The sequence below is a fragment of the Podarcis erhardii genome (assembly GCF_964252035.2).
Source record: "Podarcis erhardii genome assembly, chromosome: 1".
Taxonomy (NCBI): domain Eukaryota; kingdom Metazoa; phylum Chordata; class Lepidosauria; order Squamata; family Lacertidae; genus Podarcis; species Podarcis erhardii.
Genome location: NC_138497.1, coordinates 127,823,862 through 127,839,741, shown reverse-complemented (window position 1 = coordinate 127,839,741; position 15,880 = coordinate 127,823,862). Strand labels below are relative to the sequence as shown.

The window sequence follows — 15,880 nt, the reverse complement described above, 5'->3', positions numbered from 1 at the left end:
GAATAAATGTAATAATCATAATTAGTAACGTATTAATTCTATTACATTTGGTGTCATGGCAGACTTACTTTAAACAGGTATGCTTTTTTCATTTTTCAGGTGCTTCATAGACAGCAATCCCAACCAGCAAAGGAAAACTCACCTCCGAGAGAAGAGGCCCCACCTCCACCTACAGAGGACACGTGTACCAAAAAAACAAGATCTCGTACTAAAATTTCTTTAGAGGCTTTGGGTATCCTTCAAAGTTTCATCCATGATGTTGGCCTCTATCCGGATCAGGAGGCCATCCACACTTTATCTGCTCAGTTGGATCTGCCTAAACACACCATCATCAAATTCTTCCAGAACCAGCGTTACCATGTGAAGCACCATGGGAAGCTAAAAGAGCACATGGGCACCGTGGTAGATGTGGCAGAATACAAAGACGAGGAGCTACTGACTGAGTCAGAGGAGAATGACAGTGAGGAGGGCTCTGAGGAAATGTACAAAGTGGAAACCGAAGAAGAGAATCCTGAAAAAAACAAGGCAACTGCTTCAGAAACTGACCAGAGATAATGTGAAAACATCACAGGAAAAGCAATACATTGATCCATTTTTTTATTTTATTTTTGGCTTCTTCTTTTTAAAAAGTTTTTTTTAAAAGTGCGCATAAAGTTGGGTTTCCCCCCCAGTGCGCATAGAGTATGTGCAAACCGAACTATTATTTTGCATAGCCCAATCAGACATTCCCTTGTAAAAGGCACTTGAGTGTTACACTTTTATGTTTGACTGAGACAATGTTAATTGTAATTCACGTATGATTACATCAGCGTTAACCTTGCACTTATGAAAGGACCTTCTAGCAAGTTACAGGAAGAAATAGACCTATGAAATCAATGAAGGAAATGATAACGGCATATATATATATATATATATATATATATATATATATATATCCCCACATATATGAAATTTGCATGGGACATAACAATTTGAAAGTATAGACTGTGAAATGAGCTCGTTAAAATATGAGTCTTGTTTATGTATTAAAAAAACCACTTCACAATGAGTTGCTTTGGCTTTTAGATAAACTGCTGCCTGCTCTCAGGGTGTGGTTACTATTTTGAAATACCTATTTATTTTCTATGTTTATCCCTGTTATATATTTTTAAAATTCTTATTATGGCTTCCACTTTGGCAGCTTGATGGGGAATTTTTGAGGTATGCATTTAAAAAACCTAGAGCAGCACTGCCAAAAAAAATTAAAGTGAAGGAGAGGGAGAGAGAAAATGGGGGACAAAATCAGGGCACCTTAACAAATGAAATCCCAAACCAAGTAGTAACTTTAAAAAAACTTTAGTATATGATGCACATTTGAAGTCACGGAGCATGTTTTGTTCTTTATCATTTCTGTAGCAACCAGGTGGATTTTCATGGACTTTTAGTGGGGGGGGGGGGGGAATCAGTGCACAGTAGACTTTGTCTACTAAAGCAGTCTTCATGAAAAGTTGCTTTTATGAGATTTAATGTGTGGAATTTTACATTGAGCCACATTTTATAGTGGTGTTATGTGTTTTGGAGGCGCAAACCATCTACACTGTTGCTGTGCAACTTCTGTCAATTTCAGTGGGGCTTGTGCAGCTGTAGTTCTTGTTCCTTTGCTCCTCTAGTGTTTGTCCGATATTAATGTTTGGAAATTTACTCATTATATATGCTCAAATTGCTTTTCAACAAAGCTTTCACAAATGAAATCGTAAGACTATATCACATCGATCACTCTGGGCAAGTCTGGCTGGTTCTTAAATCAGTCATAGGGTCTGATGGTTCTCTGGTGCTGAATTTCCTTCTATATCTCTTTTATTCCCTACATCTAGAGTCTTAAAGCTCATTATCTCAACGAGACTAAACACTTTCAGCAAACACTCTTCCAAGGTATGGGCTTCATGAGGTGCATGGCAGACTTGGTGGGAACACATTTTCTGAACTTGCTGCAGTAAGAGTAAACCAAGCAATTTCTGTGCAGTCACTTGTCATAAACTGAAACCTTTTCCCAGTGACCTAGCATAGCAATTCCATTACATAAAGCAGAACTAATGCTGACTGACTCTTCAATAGTACAAGCATTAAAGCTGCAATTTACTATAGTTTCCAACAGGTTTTTGAAGTCGTGGTTTGGTAGTGACACCAGCAGTGTTGCTGTTCCTTCATATATATATATATATATATATATTTTAAAGGATATTTTGACTTTCTTCTGTGTCTGGGTTGCTATTTGGACTCTTAAACCCATTGGTAGGCTTCCTTTTGACATGTGCTTTGTAACTCTTAACAAAGACCTCATGCGATATCACTTGGAAAGCGATTTTATGTTTCTTGCACAGACATTGTAATATATAACTGTTAATACTATTTATATATTTGAAAGGTATAAAAGGCAGGCATTAAAAGAATTCTCTGTATAGGTAGTTACCAAGAACGTAACAACATACAGGGAGAAGAAGACATGTTGCAATACAAGCTAATTCTAGCTACTCAGTAACCTCCAGAGTTTTTAAAGGGACTTTTCCAAAATCAATATTTGACACCCACAACGTATCTGTATCCATTTCATATATCATTGAAAAACAATGTTGGCTTGCTAACTTAAACTTTTCCTCCTTTATTTCTGTAGTACGCTGCAGCTTTAATCAGAAATTCAGTAGGCGCTGCTTTATGTTCTCTTTCGAGTTACTCTTTTTAAACTGTTATCAGAAACTCTTGCTGAAATCACTACGTATATGTAATACTGGTCAATCTCTCATAAGTTTATTCATTTCTTTGATGGCATCAGCATTGGTTTCTTTTTAAAAACACTTCAACCTAAACAAATAAATAGTAGGTATTTTCCCCCCAATGCTGAGTCTTGCCTTCCTGCCCCCAACACTGCCAATTTTTGCAGTGGTTCTTCTAAGTGAATCTGTGGGCATTTTCGCCTGTGGTCTTGCCAGATCTTTGCGAATTACAATGCATATATGTCTATTTATTCAATATTCATCATATAATATCTATTTGGAAAAAGATTTTTTTTTCTCGTAGTGCCTCTTAACAAAGCACAATTTTCCGCCTTTTTTGTGTAATAAGAGAAAAGAAAAAAAAGTGTTATTGCGGTATCAACAATGTGAATGAGGATTAACATATTGTAAATGTTCTTTTTCCATGTAAATCAACTTGATCTTTGTTATCACTAAGTGATAATTAAATTTTAACTTATGTGCATTGTTAGTCTGTTAGAATTTTTTGGTTGTTGAAATAAAACACATTCAGTAAATGACATACCCATTTGCAATGTCATTCTTGGGGGCCCTCCGTTTTCCCTTCCCCTCTCCCTGAATTGATATGAAACATAAAACCCTTTCTTGTATTAGAAATGCGATCCAGGCAAGTACAGTTTTACTCTGCCTGTGTTATCTTGCAAACTGCTTTTCAAGTTTCACATGTTTAAAAAACGGGTTTGAATTTGCAGAGGTGGGCTGGGGGAGTAAGCATTCCTCTGGACATGCAGATGCTAGATCCTTTAGCTTAACAACTCAAAGTCGAACTCAATAGAAATGAACATCTTATACAAATGGGAATGTTTTGTTGTGCTTAAATGGTAGATATTTTATTCCCTACCTGAAATGCATGCAATGCAAATGAATATATATGCTCAGACAAATGTGGGTGAAGGTGGAAAGCTGCCTCTTAGCAAATCAGATTGCAGAAAATGCAAAATTCTGTTTATAGTTTTAAACACACATTCCCCAGACATAACCCCCCCCCCCATTTCCAGCAGAAATATCTCACTGAAATATATAATGCTAGAAAGAATGAGGTAACTATAATTTGGAGAGAAGGTTCCTTTTGCCTCAAAGTCTTAAAAACAGACTACTTTTTTAGTTTGAGTCCAGTCCTTGGAAGACAAATTATTAATACTCTCAGCCTAGCTGATGGGGTCCAAAGGAAAGCAGTGCATATTCAGGGAAGTTTTTAATGTGTGACATTTTAGTGTATTTTGGTCTTTGTTGGAAGCCACCCAGAGTGGCTGGGGAAACCCAGACAGATTGGTGGAGTACAAATAATAAATTATTATTATTATTATTATTATTATTATTATTATTAGTCGGGTACCAGCTTGGCTGCAGGAGTGGCTGGAAGGAGACATACAAGGCACTATCCAATCATCTTAGGGACTCCACTCCAGATTTATGTAGCCTTTTCTTCTACCAAAGATATCCTGCAAGGCAGCAGAAGTTTAGGGTGAGAGTTTTCCTTCTCCTAGATGGGCTACCTTCCCAGGTTGACCAGCTTCATCTGACCCTCACTTCCCTCTACAGAACATGCAGAAAACTCCCTCTTGACCATTGGAGCCACTATTGGTCTCATCTGCTCAATCCCCCAGAGTCTGTCCAGGATGTTTTGGGAGAAGCCATGACAGTTATACTCTTATATTACTGCTCTACATGAATAGCGTAGATGGGGGTCTTGCTGTCTGGGCCAATCCTGACATCACCAAATATTCTGATATCCATAAAGGCAGTTCCTTGTATTCCATTTCTCTGTTACACAAAGGCTTCCAGGGCTAAGATTACAGTCATTCATTTATTTGAAAAAACACATTTCTAAACTGCTTTTCCTCCATCTGGATTCTGGGGCGATATGCAACAGGCATGAATAAAATTAAACATGCCGCAAACACCGTAAAATATAAATAAAAAATAATGATAAATACAGCGAAAGGCAATAGCAACAACAATCTTAGAACTGGCTAATAGAAGTCTTTTCTGTTCATTCTTGCCTTCTATTACTCCTGCAAGAAAATCCAAGCCTTCCCCCACACTTCCTCACTGAGTTCATACCCTCCAACGTTTCTCTGATGAAAAGAGGGATGTCCTATTCAATAACAAGTGCCATAATTTTATTATTTATACCCCACCCATCTGGGTTGCCCCAGCCACTCTGGGCAGCTTCCAACGTATATAAAAGCATAATAAAATATTAAACATTTTAAAATTTCCCTATGCAGGGCTGCCTTCAGATGTCTTATATAGATGTCTTATAAAGATTATATAGTTACAGTACTTGCCTACGTGGCTTGGGGCTTGCATAACTCCATAACCTTCAACATTTCTCCCATGAAAATAGGGCTGTCCTAAGGTTCTGTGGGTTAAACCACAGAGCCTAGGACTTGCCAATCAGAAGGTGAGCAGTTCGAATCCCCGCAACGGGATGAGCTCCCGTTACTCAGTCCCTGATCCTGCCAACCTAGCAGTTCAAAAGCACATCAAAGTGCAAGCAGATAAATTCTCTGGCGGGAAGGTAAACGGCGTTTCCATGTGCTGCTCTGGTTCGCCAGAAGTGGCTTAGTCATGCTGGCCACATGACCCAGAAGCAGTACGCAGGCTCCCTTGGCCAATAAAGCGAGATGAGCGCCGCAACCCCAGAGTCAGTCATGACTGGACCTAATGGTCAGGGGTCCCTTTACCTTTTAGGAAAAGCGGGACATTCTGGGGTCAAATCAGAAACCGGGATGGCTTCTGTAAATCCAGGACTGTCCCTGGAAAATAGGGACACTTGGAGGGTCTGTGAGTTCCTTAACAGGGGCAAGAGTTGACCTGTCACAAAAGCATTTTCCCTTAGGGTTGAACTGACATTTCCGTCCTCCCACATGGGGATTCAACCCCAAATGGCTGATGATGCAAATCTTTGCTGCGTCAGAACAGGCAAATTTGAATTTAAAATGAGGATCCCAAGGCCTTTTTACGTTTTGCATGTCTCAGGGTTATGTCTGTCTGTCCCCTCATTACATGGATACAGGTTCTTCGGTAATCCACTTGACACAGCTCTAATTTGATTGACGTTAGCCCTCCCCCCAGATGCTGTTGGACTCCGACTCCCATCAGTCCCAGTCAGCATAGCCCAATGCTCAGGGATGATGGGAGTTGTAGTCCATCCACATCTGAAGGGCCACTGCTTCCCCACCCTGGTTCTAAGGAACTTTTTAGTAGTGTAACAAAGGTCTGTATAGTTAAAGCTATGGTTTTCCCAGTAGTGATGTATGGAAGTGAGAGCTGGACCCATAAAGAAGGCTGACGCCGAAGACTTGATGTTTTTGAATTCTGGTGCTGGAGGAGACTCTTGAGAGTCCCATGGACTGCAAGAAGATCAAACCTATCCATTCTGAAGGAAATCAGCCCTGAGTGCTCACTGGAAGGATAGATCCTGAAGCTGAGGCTCCAATACTTTGGCCACCTCATGAGAAGAGAAGACTCCCTGGAAAAGACCCTGATGTTGGGAAAGATGTAGGGCACAAGGAGAAGGGGACAACAGAGGATGAGATGGTTGGATACTGTTCTCGCAGCTAGCAGCCTGAGTTTGACCAAACTGCAGGAGGCAGTGGAAGACAGGAGTGCCTGGCGTGCTCTGGTCCATGGGATCACGAAGAGTTGGACACGACTAAACGACTAAACAACAACAACAACAATTGAATCATGTCTCGGAGTAGCAGGAGCAATTTCTAGGAATCTCCACCATTTCCAATTTTACGGGGGGGGGGGGGCAATGCGGTATCAGGGAGCGGAGTAGACTCATGGCAAAGTTATCCAATTCTCTGCATAGCGAGAAGATGTAGCTACATTTTTTTATACCCTGCCTTTTTCCTTGACAAGGCAACTTACAGATAAAAGCAGCAACTGCTAAAAACATAGAAAAATCAACCATTAAAGTACAATAAAACATTGCTAGAATGGAAACTATATGCATATAAATAGTATACACACACACACACACACACACACACACACACACATTTATACATGTATAAAATCTGTTTAAAACATACCAGTAGTTGCAATTAAAAACAGCACAGAACCAGCCCTTTAATTCAAAGCAGTCAGTTCTCAAAAGCCTTTTGGAACAAGAAAGTTTTCACCTGCCTGATGGAAGAATAGGAAAGAAGGAGCCAATCTAGCTTGTCGAGGGAGGGAGTTTCAAAGTCTGGGAAAAGTTCCAGATACAACACAAGAAAGTTTACTTTCCTTTAAATCAAAGAACAATGAAGACTTAGGCTGCGATCCTAAACACACTTTCCTGGGAGGAAGCACCGCTGAATTCAGTGGGACTTACTTCTAAGTGAACACACCTAGGATTGCCTGGTCTGCAAAGTTTAGGAAAAGAGAATAGTGGAAGGAAACAAGCACTCTTGCAGCAGAGTTCCCTAGAGAGCAATTTGCATCGCACCCAAGTTTCAGCAAATTGTAGGCTTCCTGTTTCCGGTGCACCAGGAATGTAGTCTCTCCCAACACCACGGGAGAGAGACGGCGATAATCAGATAACGATGGGGGGATTTTATTATCTGCATTCCTCTTCTCACCTGCAGTTTACCTGGTGGTCTAGCACTTGCTTCCCCATGGATTGTGAGGGCAGGCAAAGGCATTGGGTACATGGAGCACTGACTGTCGCCCAACCCACCCACCCCCCGTTCTTGGAAGCACAGGTTATCCTGCTAATTTTTATTTATAAAAAAATTGGAGTAAACTTCAGGTGCATGCAGGGGACGTGGGTGGGGCTGTGGTCTAAACCACTGAGCCTAGAGCTTGCTGATCAGAAGGTTGGCAGTTTGGAATCCCCGCAATGGGGTGAGCTCCCGTTGCTCGGTCCCTGCTCCTGCCAACCTAGCAGTTCGAAAGCACACCAGTGCAAGTAGATAAATAGGTACCGCTCCGGCGGGAAGATAAAACTGCGTTTCCATGCGCTGCTCTGGTTTGCCAGAAGCGGCTTAGTCATGCTGGCCACATGACCCGGAAGCTGTACGCCGGCTCCCTCGGCCAATAAAGCAAGATGAGCACCGCAACCCCAGAGTCGTTCGCGACTGGACCTAACGGTCAGGGGTCCCTTTACCTTTACAGGTGCGTGCTAGAGATGATGAGATAAGAATGCGAAAATGAGCCCAGCTACAAGGATTTAAAAGGTTTGGATTGAGAGGGGATTTCATTTGGTGAAAGAGATGATGGGGAGAGGGGAGCCCACAGTTTGCTTATATCAAAGTTTTTCTCTACACTTATGATATGGCAACCCTTCCCAGAATGCAAGCTGCTGCTGCTTCTTCTTCTTCTTCTTCTTCTTCTTCTTCTTCTTCTTCTTCTTAAATCTGTACAAGTGAAAAAGGAAGAAATTGGAAGTGATGCAGTGGCTTTTGGAAATGGTGAGATAACTGCTTCTCCCAAGGCATGATGGGGACCAACAATAGTTGTAGGAATGAAGGATATAACACCACATATGGATGGGAAAACATCATGGTAGAAACTGTCGCACTCAGGAAAGAATAAGGATTACAGCTAAAGTTCCTCACTTGAAACTTTATAATTTATCTAATATACCACAATCACACGATTATAGCTGTTCTGTAAGGGATTATTATACCTGAATGGAATGGAAATTATTAAAATTTTGGAATGCAGAAAAAATGTGGAAGAATGAACCTATCAACTCTGGCATGCGAGGGGGGCAGTTTATTCAAATTGTATAATTTGACATTTGTATAATTGGCATTAATAATTGTATTAATTGGATAAAATTGGTATTGTTATAATGAGGCTGCTATTGGAATGATATTGGAAAATCATTATATATATAGCTTCAGCAAATTCTAGCTTGAACTCCAAAGTCTCCCTCTCAAATGCTGAACAAGCTGTTTTTCTGGCAGTCTCCTTTGAGTTCCCAAGGTGCCACCTTCTGAAGGCAGAGGTCCAAGTTCAATGTAACAACCCCGATTCATTAATATAAGGACTGTTAAGGTTCTTTCCTTAAAACCCTTGGTACTTTATCCTTCATAGATCTACAGTTCCCAGCAGCCTTAGCAAACTACAGTTTATTTGGGTGTGGGTGAGTGCCCTGGACGTATGGTGTGTATGCAGGGAAAGGTTCACAACAGCATTCAAAAGTTAACTAGCCTCAAGTAGTCTATGCTAAGAGGATTTGTTGCACCTATTTGTAACAACCAAGGAAGGAAAGGGAGCAAGAGAAAGCAGTTGTGAGAAAGCACTTGAGAACAATCCTCTTACCAGCCCATTCTTGGTTCATTTATTTATTACGATTACTGATCAGCCACGAAATGCCAATCAAACAGATACAATTTTCAAGCAGCCCATCTTCTTTCCCATTGCTGATTTCTATGGGGTTTCAAGACAGCATCTTAAAAAGCAGAGACATCACCTTGCCAACAAAGGTCCGTATAGTTAAAGCTATGGTTTTCCCAGTAGTGATGTATGGAAGTGAGAGCTGGACCATAAAGAAGGCTGATCGTTGAAGAATTGATGCTTTGAATTCTGGTGCTGGAGGAGACTCTTGAGAGTCCCATGGACTGCAAGAAGATCAAACCTATCCATTCTGAAGGAAATCAGCCTGAGTGCTCACTGGAGGGACAGATCGTGAAGCTGAGGCTCCAATACTTTGGCCACCTCATGAGAAGAGAAGACTCCCTGGAAAATACCCTGATGTTGGGAAAGATGGAGGGCACAAGGAGAAGGGGACGACAGAGGACAAGATGGTTGGACAGTGTTCTTGAAGCTACCAGCATGAGTTTGACCAAACTGCGGGAGGCAGTGGAAGACAGGAGTGCCTGGCGTGCTCTGGTCCAGGGGGTCATGAAGAGTTGGACACGACTAAACGACTAAACAACAACAATGGGGTTTCAAGGAGCTCCTTCCTTTTTGCAAAACAGGAATGTCAACACATCAACATCTCAGTTTGAGGAAGTACTGAGAACTGCACTCAGTTGAGAATAAATACAGTGCTTTTTTCTGGGGTTACGCAGGGGTACGCATACCCCTAAATATTTTGTTAATCTAATGGGAGAAGAAGCTTTTTTAAAAAAGTAGTTTCTTCTCTAGCAGGGTGAGTCATCAGTTCTATTGCTACCCCGGATGGTGGCCTCATTTGAATTATAAAATGGCGATACTCTTGAGTCAAAATGAGAGTACCCATAAACATTTTTTAAAGAAAAAAGGCACTGAATAAATACATAAGAAAAGAGGTGGTGGGAGTATTATCACCACAGTTTTCTGGTAAGGTAAAGGTAAAGGGACCCCTGACCATTAGGTCCAGTCATGACTGACTCTGGGGTTGCGGCGCTCATCTTGCTTTATTGGCCGAGGGAGCCGGCGTTTGTCCGCAGACAGCTTCCGGGTCATGTGGCCAGCATGACTAAGCTGCTTCTGGCGAACCAGAGCAGTGCACAGAAATGCCATTTACCTTCCTGCCAGAGCTGTACCTATTTATCTACTTGCACTTTGAAGTGCTTTCGAACTGCTAGGTTGGCAGGAGCAGGGACTGAGCAACGGGAGCTCACCCCATCGCGGGGATTCAAACCGCCAACCTTCTGATTGGCAAGTCCTAGGCTCTGTGGTTTAACCCACAGCGCCACCCGCGTCCCTACAGTTTTCTGGTACCATAGAGTTTTAACGGGCCAGGAAAGATCTGCCAAGCCATCGACACTGAACCTCTTTATAAATTTCAAGCAATCCAGAGAAATAGCTGCTTTGAATTTATTGCATTTCAGATTTCACTGAAGAGGAGTAGGTTTGTACAGGAAAGCGCTCTGGGAAAAAAAAACATATGGGTACTTCTTACAAATCTTCAAAAAATGATAATTTGGTAGCTACTATGGCAGAAATATTTTTATTAATCATGCTTCTATTTCACCATACTTTACCTGCTGCTGTTGCGTCTTGTCAAACATATTTAAGTCTCGGAGACATATGTATTTCCATTTTAAATTGAACGTGAGTGGAAAAAATAAACAGAGAACTGTTTTGTTAATTATGGTCGTGAACATACTGTCTTTTTTTTTTTTTTTTTACCTACAATTCATTATTAGTTTTGTGCTACTTTTGCAAACATGAAGAGGAAGAGACCAAAACTCTCTGGCTTGATCAGGTTGGGATATCTGACACAGACTTGTTAAATGCTGAAATTTTATTGTGTTTCAAAGTGACTTTAAAAATAATAACCATCTTACAAAAAACCTCCCATCTCCGTTTAGAATAGTGCACAACAATGTTGGCAATGTAGTTTATTTCAAAACAAAGGAAAAGACCCAAGTCTGTTATGACACAAGTCAAGGAAGAAACAGGTGATAGAATTTTAGGAGAAGGCAGGAGTTATGAAAGCTTGTTGATGCAAAATATATAGTAACCTGAGATAAGTGAATTCAGAATACATTTTGGTTTCCACTGATGTGGATTCCTGTGTTCCTGGACTGAGATATTTCTGTTGTTCATAGACAGCAGTGTTAATCCAAGGATGCTCTGTTAGTTTGCATTTCTTAGTGCAGAAAGTATTGATCGGATGTATAGAGATCTTTCCTATTCTAATTCAAGACGGTTCTGGAAGCTTCTCTGTGTGAAAGAAACAAGCAGAAGTTTCATGATGTTTGGGTTATTCCTTCAGAGAAGCTGAGTACAGCTGACTTAAACTGGTTCTGTTACCTCTTCTGTCAAGGTCACACTGACTATAATAGTAAGGCCAGAAGGAGCCTGGGTTTCACTTTTTTCTATCTCTCTCTCTTCTGGTGTGGTGTTCTGTACATAGTATCCTTAGTGTTAAGGTTTAGACTTATTGTTATTGTAAGTTTAAGTAACTTACATAAGTTACTTAACTTAATAATACATTTTGAACTAAAATACATATTACTTATGCACATGATACATTTTTGTGTGCCAGGAATTATATTGCAAAATTCTAAAAAGTGTGAAAATGAAGGGATAACTTAACACCTAAAGTCAGGCTTCATGTCTAATTGCACTGTCCTAATTATGTAAGGCCCACTGACTCCACAGGACAGCAGAGTGGGCCAAAGATAAAGCCGTGAGCTAAAGTGAGGATGAAGGCAGATGTAATAGCAGGGAGCTTCATTGAGAAGGGCCCTCACCATATTCAAGCAACTCATTATGTCCATCTTCACTCTTAGTAAATGCAAGTTACTTAAACTTACAATAACAATACTAAGTAGTAAATGCAAGTTGCATCAGTGCTGCAGGTTATTCTGTGTGACTTCACAGACTTCAGGAAGAACTCCATCTCTGTAACTGGAAAAGGAGAAGAGAGGAAAAGGCCTTGCTGAGAGCTTTTGGAGAGAGGGTAGAATCCAGCTCAGGAAGGTACAGTGGTACCTTGGGTTAAGAACTTAATTCGTTCTGGAGGTCCGCTCTTAACCTGAAACTGTTCTTAACCTGAGGTACCACTTTAGCTAATGGGGGCCTCCCGCTGCCGCCGCGCAATTTCTGTTCTCATCCTGAAGCAAAGTTCTTAACCTAAGTTACCATTTCTGGCTTGGCGGAGTCTGTAACCTGAAGCGTCTGTAACCTGAATCATCTGTAACCCGACGTACTGGCCTACAAAGCCCTAGGCTGACAGTGCCTCCTTCCAGCAGATGTGTCCCCAGCTGAGGTTGGGTTTCCTCTGTATGTGGCCATGAATGGACCTTCCAGGCCCAGCAGCCTGCGAGTGGGTGATTGACAGAGAGCACTCTGTGTCCCTGCTTCCCTTCTGCCGCCTGATGCTCTGTGCTGCTGCTGCTGCCTGCATTTCAAAGAGTGGGTGGCTCTGCCACAGAAAAGGCAGCAAGAGCTTTCAGAGCGAAAAAGCTGGCATTTGCCTGCCAGCTAGCCTAAGCACAGGAAGCAATTTACTGGGGGCAAAAGACGGAAGCATCCTTAGGTGCGAAATCCTGCAATAAATTAGGATGCTGTTCAATTGCTGTTATTGGGACTGCAGTTGCTGTTCTTCTTTAGGCTGCTTGCTGGAACTTCAAGGCATCGCCAGAAGGTATGTCTGAATTACAGTGAGTCTGCAACATGCCATGTGACCTCTGAGCCAAGGAGATAAGTAACTACAGTGGGACCTCAGTTCTCAAACTTAATCGTTCGGGAAGTCTGTTCCAAAACTAAAGCGTTCCAAAACCAAGGTGCACTTTCCCAAAGAAAGTAATGCAAAACGGATCAATCCGTTCCAGACTTTTAAAAACAACCCCTAAAATGGCAATTTAACATGTATTTTAGTATCTAAAATTGATCCATAAAATGAAAGCAATAATCAATGTACTGTACTATAAAATAAATAAAACAGTATTGTAGATGATAAAATTAAAAATATTATTTTTTCTTACCTGCACTGATGATGCTCATTGTTTGGATGGGGGGCTTTTATCCATTTCCACAGTCACACAATCAATCAATCAATCAATCAATCAGTAGCTGAACTGGGATCCACACAGTCACAAAAACAAATTAATGGAAAAAGCCTGGAAAAAAACCAACGCAAAATAAATAGCAAAAGCACCAAATATAAGCTCCAAATATTACCTCAGAACACAGCAATCGGAAACGGAGGGCTTGAATTACAACGGGGGAGCGCAAATTAGCAGTGCAACAGGAAACACAAGGGGGCTCAAAAAGGAGTATATTTGGCTCCCGAAGAAAAGTTCGAAAACCGGAACACCTACTTCTGATTTTGCAGCATTTGGGTTCCAAGTTGTTTGGGAACTAAGCTGTTCGAAAACTGAGGTACCACCGTATGCCACCTTTAGAAGACAGCTGAAGGCAGCCCTGTTTAGGGACATTTTTAATGTTTGATGTTTTATTCTGTTTTTATATGTGTTGGAAGCCACCCAGAGTGGTGGGCTATTATTATTATCATCATCATCATCATCATCATTATTATTATTATTGAATAGGACGTCCCTATTTTCATCAGAGAAATCGTGGAGGGAATGTTGGCAACGTTGTGTGTGAACTTGACTCAGAAGGGCCAAGCCGACTTGTAGCGATTTGAGTGGAAGCTGTTTCCCATTTCCCTCCTTTTGATCACTGGTGCTCATTCCTCTTTCCCCACACACCAGACACCTCTTTACATTTCTGGCAAACAACGGGGATGGCATTATATGAACAGTGGCGCTCCTCTTCCAGAAACATGCGAAAGCAATCTCCTTTGCGTTTCGCACCACGCCAGTGGCAAACAGGAGACGAAGCTAGGGAATGCCACCAAATTGACCTGGGAAGCTGGAAGTAGGCGCAGAAAGCCAGAAAGGAATCCCTTGAGGCTGAAGTTGGTGGTGGCACTCTGCCAGGCAGCAGAGAACCTCTCTTCTTGTTTTACAATTGCCGGAGAGGAGGTTGGAAGGGGGGGCTATGTGAGCTGTGCACCAAAGGGCCTTATCTGCAATCAGACTACCTTATGCAGATGAAGGCTATTTGCATATTTGGGGTTGTTTTGCTAATTCTACTTCCCACCAAAGAATGCTGAGTTATGTATGGACTGGGGCGGGGGAAAGGGCCTGGGACGAGGGCAACTTTGGGTCAAAGCCATGCTGAAAAATGTAGCCTCCAGTGGCAGCTAGAGAGCAGAGGCTGAAGGGTAAAGCAGAACATTGTGGCACCGAAATGTGGGTAGCATACCTTCCAACATTTCTCCGATGAAAATAGGGACACCCTAGTCAATAATAATAATAATAATAATAATAATAATAATAATAATAATAATACTATTTCTACACCACCCATCTGACTAGGTTGCCCCAGCCACTCTGGGAGGCTTCCAATATATATAAAAACATAAATAAACATTAAAATACAGGGCTGCCTTCAGAAGGCTCGAGGGTCGGATAACTCCATACCCTCCAACATTTCTCCAGTGTTGGGCCACTGTGCAAGGGACCTCCTTTGCGCGGCAGATCCCAGCGTCAAAGAGGGGCACCACTGCTGCCTCTCTGGGGGACAGAAGGAGCTGCGGCTGATCCTAGCAGTGGATTGCATTGTGAAGAAGATGCCTCTGTAGCTCCCTTGCGTGCTAGATCCCAGCATCAGAGAGGGGTGGCAATGCTGCCCCCACTTCTCCACTGCTTCCGTCTGGCTGAAGACTGCACCCTTCCCCTCCCTCTCAGCTGGCCCAGGTAAGGTAAAGGTAAAGGACCCCTGGACAGTTAAGTCCAGTCAAAGGCAACTATGGGGTTGTGGCACTCATCTTCCTTTCAGGCCGAGGGAACCGGCATTTTCCACAGACAGTTTTCTGGGTCATGTGGCCAGCAAGACTAAACCACTACTGGTGCGTGGAGGACCGTGACAGAAGTCAGAGCGCACAAAAACATTGTTTACCTTCCGGTCACAGCGGTACCTATTTATCTACTCACACTGGTGTGCTTTCGAACCGCTGACCTTCCGATCGGCAAGCCCAAGAGGCTCAGTGGTTTAGACCACAGTGCCACCCACGTCCCCTGCTGGCCCAGGGGTGGCCCTAAGGAGAAGGAGCTGCTATTGCTGCTGCCCTAGCCCTGAAGGCTGGACCTGGGTGATGCTTCCCTTGATGAGGGAACCTGTTGTGGGGGCACTGCTCAAAATTTTTTGCCCAGGGCAATGGTGTGACCCTCTCACGCTATACCATTGAAATAGGGACACTTGGAGGGTCTAGAACAGCCTTTCTCAACCTGTGGGTCCCCAGATGTTGTTGAACTACAACTCCCATCACCTCTAGCTAGCAAGGGCAGAACTCAGGGATGATGGGAGTTGTAGTCCAACAACATCTGGGGGCCCACAGGTTGAGAACCACTGGTCTAGAAAGAGGTGGGAGAAGAATGCATTACCCTACCTAACCCTTCCTTCCTTCCTTCCTTCCTTCCTTCCTTCCTTCCTTCCTTCCTTCCTTCCTTCCTTCCTTCCTCTCTCTCTCTCTGATTTGGGGGAGATCCGTGCCACATCAAAATGCCTGTGGTGTCTTCTGTCCTGCCTCTTCCTTGATTACAGAAAAAGAAATTGCCTTTGGAAGAGGCCAGCCTTCCTTCAGGTCTATGATCTTCTCCACTCCCGTAGGAACCGTGCAGAACTGTTGCAGCTCA

At 42.5% G+C, this 15,880-nt stretch overlaps 1 protein-coding gene across 2 annotated transcripts in view; it reads left to right on the top strand.

The window, feature by feature from the left end:
• The window catches only part of SATB2 (SATB homeobox 2), a 127,773-nt gene extending 126,029 nt beyond the window's left edge, over nucleotides 1-1,744 (top strand). For both annotated transcript variants that reach the window (XM_081874706.1, XM_081874707.1), the window contains one exon: nucleotides 100-1,744. In XM_081874706.1, the coding sequence (XP_081730832.1) occupies nucleotides 100-555 (456 nt within the window). In that variant the 3' untranslated portion in view covers nucleotides 556-1,744. The remainder of the gene's footprint in view (nucleotides 1-99) is intronic.
• Nucleotides 1,745-15,880: the final 14,136 nt, after the last annotated feature.